General features: G+C 39.8%; 1 protein-coding gene across 1 annotated transcript in view; it reads left to right on the forward strand.

The window, feature by feature from the left end:
- Positions 1 to 19,806, forward strand: part of ADAM23 (ADAM metallopeptidase domain 23) — a 172,136-nt gene that overhangs the window by 35,981 nt on the left and 116,349 nt on the right. The window contains exon 3 of the mRNA XM_025405513.1: positions 1,329 to 1,405. Within this exon, the coding sequence (XP_025261298.1) occupies positions 1,329 to 1,405 (77 nt within the window). The remainder of the gene's footprint in view (positions 1 to 1,328; positions 1,406 to 19,806) is intronic.

Here is a 19,806-nt window from a genome sequence, read left to right on the forward strand (position 1 = left end):
AAAGTATAAGTCATGGTTTATTTATAGTGTTTTATAGGTTTGGTATGACAAAAAGGTCTTGACAATGAATATTTGGTGAATTACTTGGAAGGTCAGATATGCTGGGGAAGAGTCATTAACCTAGACCTGTTTGCAAGACCCCTGTCATATGTGTTGTGGAGCTCACCACCTAGGGGAAGGATGGGAAAGGGAGAGACAGGGAGGAACAAATAAAGTGCTTCCAAAGCCCTGAGCGTGAAGATTGTGTGAAGGAAGACTTCCTTGTGTGAAGATTGTGTGAAGGAAGACTTCCTTCCACTGCAGGTGGGACGCCTTTGAAGGATTGGGAGAGTTTCAGTCATCAAAAATACAGGGGAAGGCAAAGAGGAGCATGGGGTAGCACTGGGGGAAAGGTGGGAATAGAAAGTACTGGGAGGGGGATGCTTGGTATGTTCATGCTGGCGTCCAGTTACCATGCATGGAGCACTTCACAGATGATTTGTAGCACCCACTGTGCCTTAGGAATGCAATTCTGGAGGAAGGACGTTTGTGAGTTAAAGGAAGTATGCTATAGGTGTTTCATTTAGCCTTGTTCTGATAGTGTGATAAAGGAGAGGTTTATGTTAGCTAATACTTTGACAAAACTTCATTGATTTGTTAATTTGCAATATTCAAGATGCTTCTGTGAGCTGCAATAATCTTTAACACCTAGTAAATAGGATTCATGTTTAGATGGAATTATCTTTGTATTTTGAATTAAGACAAAATAATGACAATATTTGTAAACATTTGACTCTTAAAGGGGGACATAAGCTCTCAGTATTCACAAAAGGCCAGGTTCTAAGTGCTTTCTGAAGTTAGAAGGTTGTACTTTCCTATTTTACTGTCATATTCTGCTGATGCATCGTTTAGAGAAAGTTCCAGAGAAAGTTCTAATTCCTGCTGAAGAGCAGAGCACTGACATGATTTTTCACTTAGGTGTGCAGAAAGAATTGGTTAGCTTTATGCACAAAACAGGCTGAAATCAAGCTTTAATTAGTCAGACTTTTGCATAATTCATCATGGTCACTTTGGAAGTCCAGCAGAATATGCTGTTGGTTTTTATCTTAGTGGTTTCATTTTCAAGGATGGGTTGTCTTATTAGCTCTTTGCTACCCAGATATTTAGATTTTCCTAGCAAAACCATGATATTGTACCTAGTCTCCTAAAGAAATGAATTGCTGTATGAAGATACATAAGGAAATGAACTGATACATAAAAGTTATTCCTCTTAAATATCATTCTTGATAATAATCTGTCTTAAAGACGGGAAAGTAAGTTAAGATTATTCTGTCTTTTTGAATCCATAGGCTGTCCATCTGGCCCAGGCAAGCTTCCAGATTGAAGCCTTCGGCTCCAAATTCATTCTTGACCTCATACTGAACAAGTGAGTATTTAGACATAATCCTCTTAAGTAGCAGGTGCAATAAAGCTTTGTTTTTATAATATTGGTTTAGTCGAAATAATGTCTGTTGTTTAACAACTGTTTTCTAGCAGATTATGTATTTTAGACACGTAAAGTATAAAATTCTGAACGGTGAATTACGTTTTTTTTCCTGAAATAAAAGACATTTAACATGTTAAGCATCTCAAACACAGCACTTACATATTACAATTCTAAATGGAATAAATATTTGAAGTAATACCAGTTAATTAAATGTTAACTATAATCATCACTATATATAAGAAGCAATAATAAATGTACTGATTCAAGTATAATTTGACTACAGTCTAGAAATTTCTTCCATTTACTCTTTATAATACAATTCACATGACTTCTGTGGGAAGAACAGAGTAAGTGATGACTTGCAAATACCTATTTTGAGAAGATTCTTTGCTTTAGAATTTGCTCTAATATGGTTTCTTAGAAATTTTGGTCCTGATGAAAATTTACCCGATTGTCTCTGAGCATGTGTTTATTGATATTTAAATGCTGTTTCCTAAGTTGGAATCAGTTGTACAGATGTCTTTGTACAAAGTGTGAACAAGAGCTGTTGACTTAACTAAGGCTCTTCAGCCTCAAATAGATCTAGCACTGAGCCTTTCTTTGGTGAAAGAGATTTTCTATATGGTTTTCTTGAGTTACAGAAATTATAGTCAGTATTTTAAGCTTTTGTTAGTATTTTGATCAGGACTGCATCTTTGCAAGAAAAATACCTGTTAATGCTATCAAACACTATAATGTAAGTGACCACAACCAATATTTGAGAAATTGCAAAGGATCAAAAAGAACAACTATTAAATTTCTTGTATGCCAAATTCTGTGAGCGCTGCAGAAAAAAATGCAAAGTCAGCTTGGGTGTTACTTACTCAAGTGTTATTGCAGCTTTAAGTCAGAATGAATCAGCATAACTCAGAATTGCCTGTGAAAAGGTATTGCAGGTTTTCCTCTTTGGTTGAATTCCGTTTTACCATGCTGTGTCAGCGGTTTGCCTGCCTAAGAGACTTGTCTTGCCAAATCTTACACTATGTTGAGTGGCAAGATAGAGCTAATTTTAGTGTAAGTCCTCAATTCCTTTAACTCTTACTGCGGTGGAGACCATCATTTCAAACTGTAGCAAGAGGATCACAACCAACACTGTTGTGTGTTTTGAGCAATAAAATATCTCAGCCATAGCAGAGCCTCCTAGTCAATTAGCACATGGCAGAGAAAGGGTCATATGGGATGGCCAGGGTACTTAGAGGTCTAGAAATGTGCCAGAAGTTATCAGTAACACTTAGCATGCAAAGGAATCAAGTTGAGCACCTATTATGAGCAGTCTCTGACTTGAGGAATTTAGAGTCTACTTGGGTTGACTCTAAAGGTTGATAGACAAATACATAATTTTAGAAGAGTATGAAATATGCTAGAGGTTAAAATGGAATGTTATGGTAGCACCAAGGAGAGGCAGCTCTCAGGCTGGAGGAGTGTGAAAAGGCATCCTGGGAAAGGTGATGCTTGAGCTAAATCTTGAAGTGTGTTCTAGGCAGGCATGTGAGATAGTATGTCTGAAGAGGCGAGGCCACGTTGGACTATGGCATGTTAGGGGAGCATGAGCCTTTTGTTGAGCTTCCTCATAAATGACAAGGTTGAGACGAGGGAGATGAGTTGGGAGAGGTAAGCCTAGGGACAGGCTCAGCTCATGGAAGTTCTGGTATTTCACATGTAAGTGCTGGGCCATTATCCCCTAGACTGAAAAATCAAGTCAGGGGAATAAACAGAGGTCCTGTTCCCAGGAAGTGCTAAGAGGCATGGAGAGGGAATACTTTCAATAAATCTGCAGTTGATAAAAATTATTAGGATTGCTCCATATGGATAACAAGAGGATAGTTAAAGCTAACAGAGGTACCTCGATTGGTTGGTTGGGTGGAGGGTGATGTCTAGCTAAAATGGGCAGTACCAGGGAACAAACAGGTTGAATGGTGAAGGGAAGAGAATGTGGCATCAGAAGAGACATGATTGATTTGAGGGGCTTTGGGACATACATGAGGCCATGTCTAGGAGGTAGCTGGATACAACCTCAGGGGAGAGATGAGAGCTAGAGATTGTAGACTTGGGAGGTATTTTTATATAAATGTTAATGACCAACATGGCTGTGAATGAGGTTACCCAGGGAGGGTGGGTAGAGCAGGAGAGAGAAGCTGAGAAGACAGGTAAGAGGAGGGGAGAAAGCTGAGAAGACAGATAAGAGGAGGGGAGAAGATGAAGAACCCATGAAGGAGATTGAGAAGGAGTGATTGGAGAAATAGGACAATCAGGAGAATGATTAAACAGAGTTTCAAAATGGGAAGGTATGATTTACAGTGTCATCTGCAGTAGAGTGATCTACTGGCACATGCTGTAGAATAATCTAATGAGGTAAGAGGCAAAATTTGCTCTTTGGATTTGCCATTTGAGCAGTCACCGGTGGTCAGAAAGCAGCAGTTTCAGTGAAGCTCTGAGGTGGGGGGAATGAGAGGGGACAGAAACCAGGTTACAGTAGGCTGGGAGTTAATGAGAGGAGACGATGTGGAGGCAGCAAATATCCATTGAGGAGGTTTGGATGAGAAGAAAAGAGAGCAGAAGACACTGGGATCAAGGCAGGGCTTTTTAGTGATGACAGAGCAAGTTAACAGAGCAAGTTGGTAGACTGAGAGATGGAACTGATAAGAGTGGGAGGTTGAAGATGCAGAGAGAGGAGATAATCTATAGGGCAACAGCTGGTTAGAGACTGAAGGGAATTAGATCAAAGCACAAGGGCAGAACTTAGTTTTGAACCAGGAAAGACAGGTTGTCCTGCACTGGTGTGAAGCTGTAGGGTGTGTGCAGGTGGAGACTGACTTGCAGGTGAGGGGATGGAGTTGAAGAAACACATTTCTGAAGTTATTTACTGTAGGCATTGGGATGGAGAAGGAGGTTGGGTTGGGCCTTGAGGAAAATGACGAAATTGTTGGGACGAATGAGCGATGAAGCCCATCAAGGTCAAATTCAAGAATGTTTGAGCAACCTTCATTAGAAATCATGTGCTGTGTGTTAGTCTTTGTGTATTTCTTTCTGGTGGTGTTTTTTACATTTTATTTTTATTATTTTTAAAAATCGGAGTGGTTTTTCACTGTGGAGTGTGAATGAAGGAGGCAGACTGTAGTGTGGACCCAGGGCTCAGTCTCTGTGGTAGCACAGAAGAACAACAGTGGAGGCAAAGCTCTTTGAATACTCATGAATAACTTGGGTAGTTAAGTATCAGGATCCAGTCTGGGTTAGAAGGGAGATGAGGTCAAGAGGAGGCTATGAACTGGGGACAGATGGAGGTCTCTGAAGGGAAAACTAGCTGCAGTGAGAGAGAGGCCGTGAGAGCTGCACTTGTGTGCTGTATGGTTTGGCTGTGTCCCTACCCAAATCTTATTTTGAATTGTAGCTTTCATGATCCCCATGTGTCATGGGAGGGTCCCGGTGGGAGGTAACTGAATCATGGGGGCAGGTTTTTCCCCTGCTGTTCTTGTGATAGTGAATAAAGTCTCACAAGATCTGATGGTTTTATAAAGGGCAGTTACCCTGCACATGCTCTCTTGCCTGCCACCATGTAAGACATGAGTTTGCTCCTCCTTCACCTTCCACCATAATTGTTAGGCATCCCCATCCATGTGGAACTATGAATCCATTAAAGCTTTTTTTCTTTATAAATTACCTAGTCTCAGGTATGTCTTTATGAGAGACATGAGAATGGACTAATGTAATACATCCCTCATGCTGTCCTGAGCTTTCTGAGTGCAACCTGAGTGTGCAAGGCTGACATGATGAACTGGAGACGAGGGAACTGTATTAGAACATGAGATGCATTGCCGGGGGTGGGCTCTAGTTTAGATGACTTCTGTCTGGGATTAACCAAAAAGTCTGATATGTATTAGAATAAAGGCAGAGAGTCAAGAGAATGTTTAAGTCTGTAATAGAGGACCCAAAAGAGCTTCTGAGGAAAGAGGGACCTCATTTCCACTATAGGATGATCATTGCTATATTACAGGCAAAGGTGTTAAGTTATCAGAGGAGGGAAAGGTGTCTGGTAAGTATGTGGGCTCAGGGTGTGGAGGTGTGAGCACATAAAGGTGTTACCATAAGTCAATCCAGGTGGTGACCATAGAATCTGCAGGGTTAGTGACCTCATCAGGCCCAGAAGCTCAGCTTGTGAGGACTAACCCGACAGGAGTTCCTGAGAGGAGAGCCTGGTTTGCATCTGGCTTGCAGAGGCATCTCATGGCAGTGCTGTGTTTTATTTTTGTTTTTGTTTTTGTTTTTTTTGAGACAGAGTCTGGCTCTATCGCCCAGGCTGGAGTGCAGTGGCGCAATCTCGGCTCACTGCAAGCTCCGCCTCCCGGGTTCACGCCATTCTCCTGCCTCAGCCTCCTGAGCAGCTGGGACTACAAGCACCCGCCACCACGCCTGGCTAGTTTTTTGTATTTTTAGTAGAGACAGGGTTTTACCGTGTTAGCCAGGATGGTGTCGATCTCCTGACCTCATGATCCACCTGCCTTGTCCTCCCAAAGTGCTGGGATAGCAGGGGTGAGCCACTGCGCCTGGCCCCAGTGCTGTGTGTTTTATTCATTTGTTCAGCAAATGTTGAGTGAGCATCTGCTATGTGCCTCTGGCTATTGTAGGTGCTGATATTGCTGAGAGTAAGACAGACAAGACTTGTGCCTTCCCTTTTAGAGCTTCATTCCAGAGGAGAAGGCAGACAGTGGACCGCCACATAAAGACATATGGGATGGAGAGGGACTGAAGGTGTGGTGTCCAGCATGGTTTAGATGGTCAGAAGAAGCAAGAAGGCCTGTCTGAGGAGGGAACCTGAGCTGAGCCCTGGTTGTCAAAGAGGAGCCACCACACGTTGCTGGAAGGCTGAGGGTTCTGCACAGCTGGGACAGCAAGACAGCCAGAGCTGAGGAAGATGTGTGATGTTCAAGAAGGGCAGAGGACATTATGACCAGAGTACAGTGCAGGGCAGGGGATAGTGGGAGAACGAGGAGACGAGACCAGAGAGGAAGCAGCTCTGTAGCCAAGCGATGAAGGACTGTGGTCCATGGTGAGGAGTGTGGGTGAGAAGCCATTGGATGGCAGTAAGCGTGGAAGAGACATGGTCAGATTTCTATTTTATTTAGCCCCAGAGGTCCTAGTTACGGCCTTAGAGGTCCTTTAATTACACTCCTCTCAGGGTGCTCCTCTTTAAATTTTTTGTTTAGTGTTTCCTCTAAAACAGCCGTTATTCCAAGTTACAGAAGGTTTTGAAAAGATCACTAGGGTAACGTTCTTGTCTTTCCTTTTTTTTTTTTTTTTTTAATGTCAAACAAGCATTTTAGGTATTTTTAATTTTGATTTTTACTATCCACTTTATTGAGGTATGATTGATACTAGATCAACAATTCTTGATCCTGGGAAATCTCAGAAGGTCTGAGGATTGATTGTCTCTTCTCTGTGTGTGATTAGAATTATGCCAAAGCCTATATTACCCATGTATTTGCTGGTGTTTTCAGCAAATGTTTACTGAGAATAACCGTGATCAGAGCGGCATACTGTTTAAAAGCATGGGTAACTCTTTGATCTTGGGCAAGCTTCTTAACTTCTTCCTTTTCTTCATTTTTTCCTCTTCCACCTATTCCTCCTCTTCTTCCTCTTCCTCCTCTTCCTTCTCCTCCTTCTCTTCCTCCTCTTCCTCTTTTTCCTCCTCCCCCTCCTCTTCTACCACCTCCACCATGACCACCACCACCTATCACAAAACTCATTTTTCTAAAGTTTACCATTCAGTGTTTTAAAATTGTATTCACAAAGTTTTGCAGTTATCACCACAAACTAATTCTAGAACATTTTCATCACCCCCAAGAAACCCTGTACCCATTAGCAGCCACTCCCCATTCCCTTCTCCCTTAAGCCCCTGGTGACCACTAACCTACATTCTGTCTCCATGTATTCGCCTATTCTGGACGTTTCATACAATGTGTACCCTTTTGTGACTGGCCTCTTTTACTTAGCATAACGTTTCGAGGTTCATCCATGTTGTAGCTGAGTAATACACCATCATATGGATATATTCTAAGCTTCTTAAGCTTTAGTTTCCTTCTGAAGCTGTAGGTTTTTGCAAGGATTAGATGAGATAACATGTGGTGCTTACACATGTTCGTTAACAAGGAATTTTATTACCTCAGTGAGGCAGTCACTGTGCTGAGATGTTGGGGGATTCTGCATTGAGGAGAAGAGTCATTGATCTCATGGAGCTTATGATCTGGTGAGAGCAGCTCAGTTCGTAAGAAATGCTGCTCGTTTTCCCTTTGGCTTCAGTCAGTCTTTTTCTGACTTTAGTAAGTGAGAAGGGAGGGGTGCACTGTGTAATCTTTCTCTCTTCAAAGTGGGCTAAAGGAAAAAAAAAGGAGACAATTTGGCAGGCCCTGGGTTGATATGTGCTCGAGGTAGTGGGCACTGGGGATTCAGATAACATATACTTCCATTGAGTTGAAAGCGTGCTTGCGAGACACTTGGTACTTGTCCAGTTTTCCCAGAGCTGCTCACCAGACATCCATTAAAGAACGTGATGTTACTTGCAGGCTGTTGCATATATGTGGATATTTAAGTTTCCAGGCCATCTGACTGGTCTGAGGTGAACACCCAGGCCCTCAGCATGCTGTCCTGTTTATTGTGCAGTGAAATCCCTGTGCTGCTTTTGGCCCCTGCCCAATACAGAGAGGAAAGAATTCTTAGGATGCATCAAGGGTAATGCCTTCTTGGTTAAAAAGGCAGCATTATGTTCCTTCTTAATAGAACACTACTCCAGCGAGAGAGTGTGGGGATGTGACACGTCTTTGTACGTTCATCTTGAATGATGCCCAGGGAGAACTCTGGGTGAAATCGATGTAAGACATCCACATTGGGTGACTGACTCCCAAAACTGAGGAGTAGACCCAAAACTTGGAGAGTAAGGTAGTTTTGAATTTAGGAAAAAAATCTTTGTTCTGATTTTCTGGGAATCAGAGGTGTTTGATTTAAGATGAATATCTAGAAAATGCTAATTTAAAGAAATACATGCATGCAGTAATTTGCTTGTTAAAAGCAGTTCACGCTGCGCTTTGGAAAGAAGCAGACAGCCACACTGATGTAGTTTCAGTTAGCTTAAATACAGAGCCCAACCTTCTTGCTGACTGGCATGGTTAATTCATTCTTCATTCAGTCAACAAACATTTATTGAGCTTCTCATTTGCGTAAGACACTGTGCTGCGCAACACGGGGGAATTCAGAGCCGTGTAAAAGAATTTCTCCTCTTCAAGAGCCTGTGGTAGAGAAATGAGATTACAGTGTATACGAATAGTGTTACCACATGATAGGAAGTGACTTGAGAGACTTGGTGATGAGGGGAGGCTTTCTGGGGTAGGTGGGATTACTTGGGAGTCCTACAGGATGCTGCCTTGGTTTTGGGTCCCCTGGTAGCAGACCCTGAGGCAAGGAGGAGAGAGCTAGGAAAGGGTGAGTTCTCAAGCTGTTTACTCCTCTGGGCAGCTGGGATTCTCACTGAGAGCTCTGGGAGTCTGTGGGCTCATGCCAGCCTAGAGGCAGGGAGCTGGAGTTTTGTCCACCAACTGTCAGGCTGTTCTGAGGTCTGTTTCTCGGGGCAGTAACTGTTTACGACCTCCTCCTGGGTAGAATACAAAGCCTTCCAGTCCAGGGTCTCAGGCACTTCCAGTCAGCTGCTTTCAGTGTGTGGGAGTGAATGCCAAGGGCATAGTGGCAGGGCCCAGCGGAGCCCACAGCAGGTGCTTTAGACTTTGAAAGGTGTGGGAGGGAGAAAGATGCAGGCTCCACAGGAAGTGGCAGGCAGAGGTGTGGGAGCCCAAAAGCACCAAACTCCTGGTGTGAGTCAGGACTGATGAGGCCCCCTTTCTTAAAGAACTTGAATTACCAAGCTGGGAACAAAAGGCAAACTGCCTGTTGGGAGTCCCTGGATGCTAAGGGAGATACTTAGCTATGTTTGGCTAAATGTTTTTTTTCAGCTCTGCGGATTTGGAGATTGAACTTAAATATGGTTGTAAGAAGGAACATATGGAGAAGAAACAGGCCTCCTGCCTCATTTTTCTCTTGTGGTCGAGTGAGACCAGGACAGGAGTCAGGAGCTGTGGCTGGGGACAGCTTGAGGCAGCTTGACCCATACCAGCCTGAGCTGTGGTGTCGCTGTCTTACGTCTTGGTTTCTGAGTTTTCGTGACTCCTGAATCCAGACTGGCAGGCCCTGTGTGTCACTGCTGGCCTTTTTCTCTCCGACTAGCAGCCCATCGTGCTCACTGCTGACATTTCTCTTACATATCTGAGAGAGGGACAGGGAAGGCACCGGCCCTAGGAATTTGGAGTCAAGACTTCCAATCTCAGCTCTGCTGCAGAGAGCTGGTCACACACTCTGGGCCTTAGTCCGAAGGAATTAGGGGAGATGATGTGAACATTGCTTTCCGTTTTAGGAGTCTCGGGGTTTTGATGATGTTAACTCGAAGGTTAAGTGCTTTACTTCCCAGTTTCAAGAGATCTGCCGAAGGAAGGCTTTCTATTACGGTGATAGACACTGTGCCAAGATCTTTACCTGTAGTCTCCTATTTAAGTTCCTTTGATAACCCTGCAAGGAAGATGTGATTATCCCCATTTTACTGCTGAGTAACATGCGGCCTGGTGAGATTCAGTCACATGCAGGCATTCCAGCATGGGCTGCCTGCTTGGAGTCTCCTTCACCATGGCTGCTGTGGTCACAGTACTGGACTACCAATTTGCAAGTGAGCTGAACCTAATTCTAATGATTGCATATCTGTTCACATTAAGTGAGAAAAAGAGTGGAACTATTTTGGTCAATTTGTAACCATATAAGGAAAACACAGAAGGTCCCACATAGGATTGAAAATAATGCTGTTTGTTGAGTAGAACCATCTGTTATGCTCTGAATTGTGTGTCTCCCCCTCCCCATTCATACGCTGAAGTTCTAACCCCTAGTACCTAAGAATGTAACTGTATTTGGAATAAAGTCTTTAAAAAGGTAATTAAGTTAAAATGAAATCTTTTGGGTGGTCCTTAATTGAATATGACTATTGTCATGAAAAGAGAAGGTTTGGACACAGACACTAGTGTGTTGGAGGAAAAACCATGTGAAGACACAGTGAGATGGACGGCGGCTGTCTGCAAGCCAAGGAGGGAGCCCTGAGAATGAAACCAGCCCTGCTGACACCTTGATCTTGGACTTCTAGCCTTCTGAACTGTGAGGAAATACATTTCTGTTGGTTAAGCTACCAGTCTGTGGTACTTTGTGGCGTCCTTAGCAAACTAATACACCATCCTAATTCACTTATTGCTTACATATTGCAGTGAGACATTCAGTATTAAGTGCTGCTTGTTAATGGGTAAAACTTTGTCCCTTATACTATGATTTTCAAGTGCTGTTTTGAGAGATTGTGGTTTCTTTTGCATTTAGGTACTTTAGGAAGATTGGAACTGTTTTGGTAGTTTTGAAAAAGTATGTGATGATAAAGAATCTTAAGAGGCAGGGATTCCCAAAGTTGCTGTAAATATTGATTGCCACTGTGCTGTGTGCAATATGATGTAGTTGAATATTGCATTTTATATGTTCTAGAGGCCCGATAGTATTCTAAGCTTTCTAGCACTGGTAGGAATGAGTTGCTATGGATTTTTCTTTCCTGAAGCCATCCTTTCCTGTCTAGTTCTAAACATTTTAATTCTAGAGTGTCAGGTAACTCTTTTTGTTGCCATATTTTCTCCGATCAGGATGATCAGATGTTTCTGGTCTGAGTCAGCCTGTATTGAATGCCTTGGGTATTACTTGCTTTTGATGACTCATCTTTATGCTGGTAGATCAGTTCCTGAAAATCTTGAAAACATGTAAAATATCATCTAAATTTTAGTAGATTCTGATTCTATTTATTTGGGGTGTCTATGTATCCTACTTTCAAATGGTTTGAGAATGACTTGCACAATTAGACATAATAACAAGATTATTAAAAATAAAGTCACAACCAAACCATTGATACTTATATACTGATTCTTGATTTTCATAGATGAACAAAATCTAGCATAACTCTTGGGTGGTGAAATTCAATGGATGTTTGCCCTCTGCCTGCCCCTACCCCTGCTTGCCTATTGACAATAATCATTGTGAGTGACTGGCACCCAGGGAAATTAAGCACCAGGCTAGAGAAATGAGGAGGGCCACAGGAACCAGGTTTAGATTTTCTAGGTTCTGGAAGATGAGGAAACTGGGATTGTCCAGAAAAGAGGACCCTGTGGCTACAGTCTTTAGCAGGAGAATAAAAAGTATGGCAACTAAGAATTTCTGGCAAAATCAAAAGAATTTAATTGTTGATGGGATCATATTACACTGTTTATCTTATCTAGGATATAAAAGACACCTCTAGTGAGTCAGGAGACTATTTCTTGACTGGTGGATAAAAGGAGACCCTTTGTGGGTGTCCACCCCAATGCAGAATGTGGGCAAATAAAACCTGAACTTGACTCATTTTTCAAGCACTTCTTGAACTTTCGAAGACAAAGACAAATAATGTATAAAAATTCCAGCGGAAGTTAATTGTGACAAAAAATTGAAAAGCACAGAGAATTAGATGTGACCAAGCATCTGAGATAAGTTTATTGCAGTAGTTACTGAATTTAGATCTTACTTTTCTGGCAGTTGGGTTGTGTAATTTTCATTATCTGATTCAAGAATTTTATCTGTCTAGAGATATGTGTCCTTGTCAAAAAGGAATTTATCCCTAATGCCTGATGTAGTAGGACATTCAGTAGAATAATGGTTAATGTGTGCAACCATGGTTTTGCAAATGACTGGAAGTGTTTCTTAAATGGATTTCTCATATTGACTCTCTGTATTAGCCAAGTGCATGAAGTTCTTTCTAACCTCTGAGTTGATTGATAGATTTCCATTGACAGAAGCCGTTGATGAATGATTCCAAGCACTTTTATTTCAAAAATGTTTATGAGTGCCTGCTAAGTGCCAGGCACTGTCAAAGTTAGCCTAGAAAAGTCCTTCCCTCATGAAGCTTATAGAACGGAGGAGGAAAGACAAATCTGTAGGCATTTAATGATAATCTGAGAAGTACTGTGATGGGGAAAATACAGGATGTTTTTATCCCACATAGGAGGGGTACCTAACCCAGATTAGAGGTGGAAATGGATAGCGAGCTAAACGTTTATGGAGCTAAATGTCTAAACTCAGGTCTAAAGTATGGTTAAGAGGTAGTCAGAAAAGGTTTGAAGGGAAAGAGAGTGTGGAGGCCTGAAGGTAAGCAAGAAACTTGGGACATGAAGTGAGAGAAAATGGAGACTTTGAGAGGTGAACAGAACCACACAGCTAGTAAGTAAGAGAGCCGAGATCAGACCTAGGAATGCCCATTGTCAAAACCTTGGAAAGTCGATACATTATCTAATTCGTTTGTACTGCTATAACAAAATGCCATGGACCAGGCAATATATAAACAATAGAAATTTACTTCTGATGGTTCTGGAGGCTGGGAAATCCAAGACCAAGGCTTGATATCTGGTGAAGGATCTCTGCTTGCAAGATTGTGCCTTGTTGCTGTGTCCTCACATGGCAGAAGAGCCATATGGAAGGGCCAGGCAATTCTCCAAAGGCTTTTTTGTAAGGGCATTAATCTCATTGATGATCTGATTAATCTCATTAATCTCATTGATAATGCAGAGCCCTCATGGCCTGATCACCCTGCAAAGACCCCACCTCTTCATAGGTGGGGTTTTAAGTTTCCACATGAATTTTGGAGGGACCTATACATTCAAACCATAGCAGACATTTTTCAGTGATAAAGAAGTCTGACTGAAAATGTGTTTGAAAAGCTCTACAAACGTGAACCTTAGAGAAATAAAAAACTTTATATCATTTTTGTCTTAACCTTGCTTTATTTTGAATACTACTACATATTGTATTTTAATATTAAATATTTTGAATACTAAATATTTAATATTATTAAATATTAAATATTTTGAATACTACTAAATACAAAATAAAGTACAAAATACTACTTTATTTTGAATTCATTGCCTAAATCCAGCCCCAAACAATAACTTATTAAATTTTCCTCTTGATTCTCTATAGATTTATATAAAGTAAGGGCTTGACATCACATGAAATGGCTCGTTAAGACTCTTGATGATCATCTGTTGCCAATGAGAATTGTGTTATTTTAGAACCATTTTTTGGATGATTCATACACTAGAATCTCATCATCTAGAGTCATTTCTCCTAATCTTGTAAAATTAATTGTAAATTAGAATCCCCAAATAAGAATCCTGACTATGGTTTATTATGGGCTGTTTGTAAAAGTACTCTCTTTAACATGTTCGTTCTAATTCTTCTTCCTTGATGATATCCATGAGCCTTAATATAATATTTAGGTTGTGTTTAAAAACTAAATAATCTATAATGGCTTTTTATTTATTTATTTTTTTGAGACGGAGTTTCGCTCTTGTCACCCAGGCTGCAGTGCAATGGCGCGATCTCGGCTCACTGCAACCTCCACCTCCCAGGTTCAAGCAATTCTCTGGCCTCAGCCTCCTAGGTAGCTGGGATTACAGGCACCTACCACCATGCCCAGCTAATTTTTGTATTTTTAGTAGAAATGGGGTTTCACCATGTTGGCCAGGCTGTTCTTGAACTCCTGACCTCAGGTGATCCACTTGCCTTGGCCTCCCAAGTGCTGGGATTACAGGTGTGAGCCACCATGCCTAGCCTTTATTGGCTTTTTAAATGAAGCAATTTCTACAAAAAGTCTCAAGTCCTTTAATATAATTACAAATATATATGTCCATTTTACAGGAATATCTTTCAAATAAGAAAGTGGAAATCTCTAACACATTGTAAAGTGCACATTTCATTTCTTCCTCCTTTATTTTTTGCCCAAGTGAATTCACACATCCAATAAATCAGACTAAACTACGTATGACCAGAAGGATCTCACAGCATAAGAATAGATACATCTCTTGTAAATCCCTAGGATCTCTTGTTTTTCTTAAATGTGTCCCCCTCTCAACTTTATTGAGGTATAATGGACAAATAAAAATTATGCATATTTAAGGTATACAAGGTGATGTTTTAATTTTTGTATACATTGTGAAATGATCACCACACTCAAGCTAATTAACATATCCATCACCTCACGTAGTTATCTTTTTTCTCTTTTTGTGCTGAGAATATGTAAGATCTCCCTTTGCAAATTTCAGTTATACAATACAGTGTAATTTAATTATAGTCACCATACTGTATACTACATCCCCAGAACTTACTCATCCTGCATAATGGAAACTGAAACCCTTTGACCTACCAAGAAATTCTTAGAAACGTACTAGTGTCTGAGATTCTTCCTTATTACTGTTCTTATTTATTCATTAAGGACTGAGCTAATACTTGACCCTAAGAAAATGTTTGCTCTTTAGAGCTGTTCCATGGTAAAGGGTTTCTTTATATGATTGCTAGCATTTGCCCTCCCTGCACACTGTGCTAGCTCATAGGAAAAAAGAGTAAGATGCAGTTCGTTTAAGAAGCCCATAATTTAGAGTGGGATCAGGGAAAACTACACAGAGGAGGAGATGGTTGAGCTATTTTGAAGGATGAGTAATTTGAGGGTGAGTAGTTCAGTACTTTTGGGTGTGATGAAGGACAATAACTTTTTGAGCATCCATTTATTTTAGCTGGCCCTTCAATGGTTGATATCGAATGTTTACTGGATAAATAAAAGTGATGGATTGTTGATACAACTTAGCTATTTTACATCTTTTTTTCTCACTAATATCTCAACCTGACACAGCTTTAACAGCCAGAAGTTTTGTAAGTTGCAAAAATGAATACTACTGATATTTTAGCTGAGGTTAAAAATGTACATGTGATCTTACTCCTTTGAGAGGTTTAGTTAATTCTGTTGCTGTGAAATCACTAATGTTCTCATGTCTGAATGTAAACATCTAGTGACAACAGTGCTTTTAGAAGTAAATAATATGTCTATCTTCATGCAGCTTTGAATTCCTGGGTTCTTTGTATGCGTTTGATTCGGTGAACTATGAAAAAATGAGCAAACTGCAAGACACCGTGAGGTATTTTCCATAAAATCAGTTTGAGACAAGGTTTCCAGGTCGGTGGATTAAAGGAATCAAACTGTTCCTGCACCCAGCACTGTGGACAACACCTGTACTAAATTTTTCTTGTTTTGAGTTTATCTCTTCTCAAGATAATGCTGTTTGGAAGTGTTTTTATATTATTAAAATATTGCATGACTTGTTTGAAAATTTATTTTTGCTGGTTATTTTTTATGCAGAAAATTCTTTCTTCCTATAAGGCCCAGAATATAAGGCTAACTTAATGCCTGATTGTGTTGATCAGACACTAATATCAGTGTAGAAGATCTCGTACTCGTTGTTGCATCAGATCTGTTGTCATGTAGCCACACCATATAGGAAGCAAAAGAAAACCAGTGTTTTTGTCTCTTTCTTTGAAGGCAACTTCCTGGTAAGTAATGATTTAATTGTATGACTCTCAAAGTACAAAAATAACACAGTTCCTTAGATGTTACTCCACATGTGTGTAGCATAGGCATTTCAGGTAGTTAGCCATGATAATGGATATTACATTCATGACAAATGGGTGCTCCAAAGTAACTTTTAGGAGGGAAACAAAACCTTGTATATTAGTAAGATTTATCTCTATCTCAGCGGTGAATGATACAGGGTCTGTAATCAAAATGTTTTCATTAGTATAATTTGACTACTAGCTCTATAAGTAATATCTTTCACAGAGTAGCATGGATGCCCATTTCCTCTCCTTTGTGCACAATCCTGAGGGTTAGTCTTGCTCTTCCTCTGACCTTGGCATCAAGGGACCTCCAGGAACCTGAGAGTGTGTGTCTTTGAGCTGTATCTACTGCCATCTGCTCCCACCTGTGCAAGGGATCCCTGGTTAGCTGGGAGATACTTTCCTGCCAGCATTTTTATCCACTGTTGATGAATCACCCTCTTATCTGCCACCTCTGGTAGGGCTTTGAGTGTCACAACCTCATGCTTTTAATTATTTATTTTTTTAGTAGAAGATATGGTTTTCTTACTGTTGAAGAAAGCATAGTTCAACTTCTTTTTTGAAAGTTGGGTTTCAGTGTTTTTCTGTGTTTAAAGTCAAAATATTAAAGAAGGCTAAGGGGTGAGCTACTCACTTTTTTTTTTTTTTTTTTTTTTTTGGCTTGGTTAAGTGTGTAATGGTTGAATTGAGGGATTTATACAGGCTACTGAATTGAAAAGAGCTTTGATTGTGACACCTCAGTGAAAACGATTACATGTATATTTGTGTATTTGTTTTCTGTTTCCAAGAACAACTTGTAGCTTTTTTAAAAATGAGCTTCCTTTTTATCATCACCTGTTGGAGTTAGATAAATCTTTAAACATCCTGCAATATAACTCCCTAGGTGATTTTCGAATCTCTTCTTATCCCCGTTGAGAGCTCTTCTGGTGTATTCCTGAACACTTCCAGCCTCCGGTAGCTGATTCTTAAACTATGCCGACTGCTATCAAGTACTTTTTTCCCTGTCATTCTGTAATGTTTTATCCCCTGGTTTCAGTTTTTGCGCTTAAAAGCAACTCACTCATGGAGACTGAGCATTAGGCTACTTCATTCAGTTATCAGCACCTCCTGGAAATTGGTTCCTGACACTGCTGTTGTCCCAAAGATAACAGCCAAAGTTCTGTTCATATGTGTTTACCTAGAATACAAAATAAGAATACAGATCATTTTCCAAGAAAAGAGTGGAAAGTTATAAAAAGAACTTTTCTAAGGCATGAAAAATACTATATTTTAAGCACATAAGAAGCTATTTATAGTTTCTTCCTGCCAGTGTCCAGTACTATTAAACAGTAGGAGATTTTTATAGTCTGAAAAAGGATACTTTGAGTCTATAAGAACTTTCTGCAAGGTGATAGCAATCTCAGGTTTAATTCTGCCAGATTTTTGCTGTCTCAATATGTTTTACAAATGAATTGAAGTTAATATTGTCTATTAAGAGAGAAGTTAATACCTACCCATTATTAAATATAAAACCAATGTGTTAAATATAATTTAGTTTTATTTCTAAAATTTCATTGAAATGTAATAAAATATTTTACCATTCTGGTTAGAATTTAAATGCAGCAACACAAATATGTTTTTAGTATCTTCTTTACAGAAAAGATTAGGTTATTGTAGAAATCAAATTTGATGCCAAAAATTAATTTGTATCTGATTGCATTGGGAAGAATAATGTCAAAAATGCACTAACTTCCTTTGCCTTGATTTGGGGAATGATGGTGGTGTATAAAAAATGATATAGAAACCATCAGTATGCAATACCACAATTTTGTGATTATTATTATTTCTTGTTATTCTTAACACATCTGTCATCCAAATCTAATTGAAAACTCTTTTTACGTGCACACAGCAGGCACTTGTGTATAAGGGCATGCTGTTTAAACTGGCTCTTTGGCCATAGTCTTTGTTCAAAACAGATTACCTTTTGATAATTTTACCTAAACACACTTTATAATAACTGTAGTTATTTTCTCCTGTGTTACCTGTGAGCCAGCAGAAACTTTTCTTCTGTGTTTATGGATTTAAAAGAGTTTTTTGTTTGTTTTTTGTTTTGTGATTATGACATGCAGCTTATTGCCTCTTTCATATGTAATACAAATGTTGGCCAAAAATTGGTATTTTTCCATCAACTTTGAAGAACTGTAGAAAAGAAGTCGAACAAGTGTAAATCGTATGTTTTGGTGATTCTAAGTGATACTCTTTGGGTTTCCAATGAACTTCAGGTACAGAGGGCTATTGTTAATTGTCTTTCTCATTTATGCCATGTTATATCATTGATCTGAGCAAAGCCCCAATATTGTTTAATGTTTTCATTATCTTTATCTCTCTCCAGTCCCCATCTTATTTTTCCTGCCCATATCCTAATGAGGCAACCAACCTGATGTGTTTTACATGATCTTTTTATTATATGTGTTCTTAAAAATTATAGTTTGTGGACATGTAATTTTATTGAATAAAAATAGTGTTATGCTATAGATCTCTACTCAATACAATGTTTAAAGGTCTGTGTGTAAACCTGTGTATATTTTTATATCTAACTGTGGTAGAGTACCCTATATTATGTCTCTAACTGCTTCATCCCCCAGGGGAGATATGTAGATTTCCCGTGGCTCTTCACAACCACAAGCCCTATTATAATGTATATGTATAAATCAGGATGGATAGAGCCTTTTTATACATATACATATACACTGGCTGTATAGGCCAATGGGCTCTATCCATCCTGATTTATACATGTACATTATAATAGGTTTTGTGGTTGTGTTGCTGGTTTATTGGGCCAGTGTATACTTAATTTGATGAAGTACTTCAGTGTCGTCCTCTAGAAGAGCTGCACTGATCTCCTCTTGAGAAAAGCATGATGTTCACTAGAATGTTCAAATTTCGTATTTGCTTTTGGGATGAACTAAAGGACTTTTTTTTTTTCCCCTAGGCATAGTTGCTCTCTGTATGTTGGAAAGCTAATTGCTTATTTTTACTGATTAATGATTTCACAAATGTAAGATTAGACCTTATTAAGTGAAGCAGCATCTCCTTTAGTATAAATTAGTTCCTTTGGGACTGCATTAATTTGGTCAGGCCACGGTGATCCTTAGGGGAATGGAGTTTTGCTCTTCTCCAGCACTGTGTTGTCCAGTGTTGTCTGGTGGTAATTTGAAAAGTTAGCATAATTAAAAAGGAAGAGCGTATTTACAGGATTAGATCCATATTTATTTAAAGCTAAGTGTCATACCATGTACCAAAAGAGACCTTGGAACATGTGGAATAAGAGTACAGGTTTGAATGGATGATTTCTTATAGTGGACAAGAAGGTACTTGTCTGAAAGTTAAAGGAGAGGAGAAATGAAGTGAGAAAAGGGAGGGAAAAAGAAATACTTTGACTGTCAGCTCCTAAAAGTGGGCCTGACACAAGGTAGAGGGTCAGTCAATGTTTGTATAATGAGTGAATTAATAGTGTGGTATGGTAGATGTTTCAGATTTATAGCTAAATATTTTGACTTTCATTTTGATTCCGCCACCAGGGGGAAATCGTGAGACCACTCTAAGCCTCAGTTTATGAAAATGTAAACTGAGATTGATGGAAAGGCTAAATGAGGTGCAGTATGTGAAGGGACTGGCATGTGTAATAGGCATTTAACGGGTGTTTCATTCCTTCGGCAAAGTATACTTTCTATTACATGACC

This window comes from Theropithecus gelada, chromosome 12 (genome assembly GCF_003255815.1).
Source record: "Theropithecus gelada isolate Dixy chromosome 12, Tgel_1.0, whole genome shotgun sequence".
Classification (NCBI taxonomy): Eukaryota; Metazoa; Chordata; class Mammalia; order Primates; family Cercopithecidae; genus Theropithecus; species Theropithecus gelada.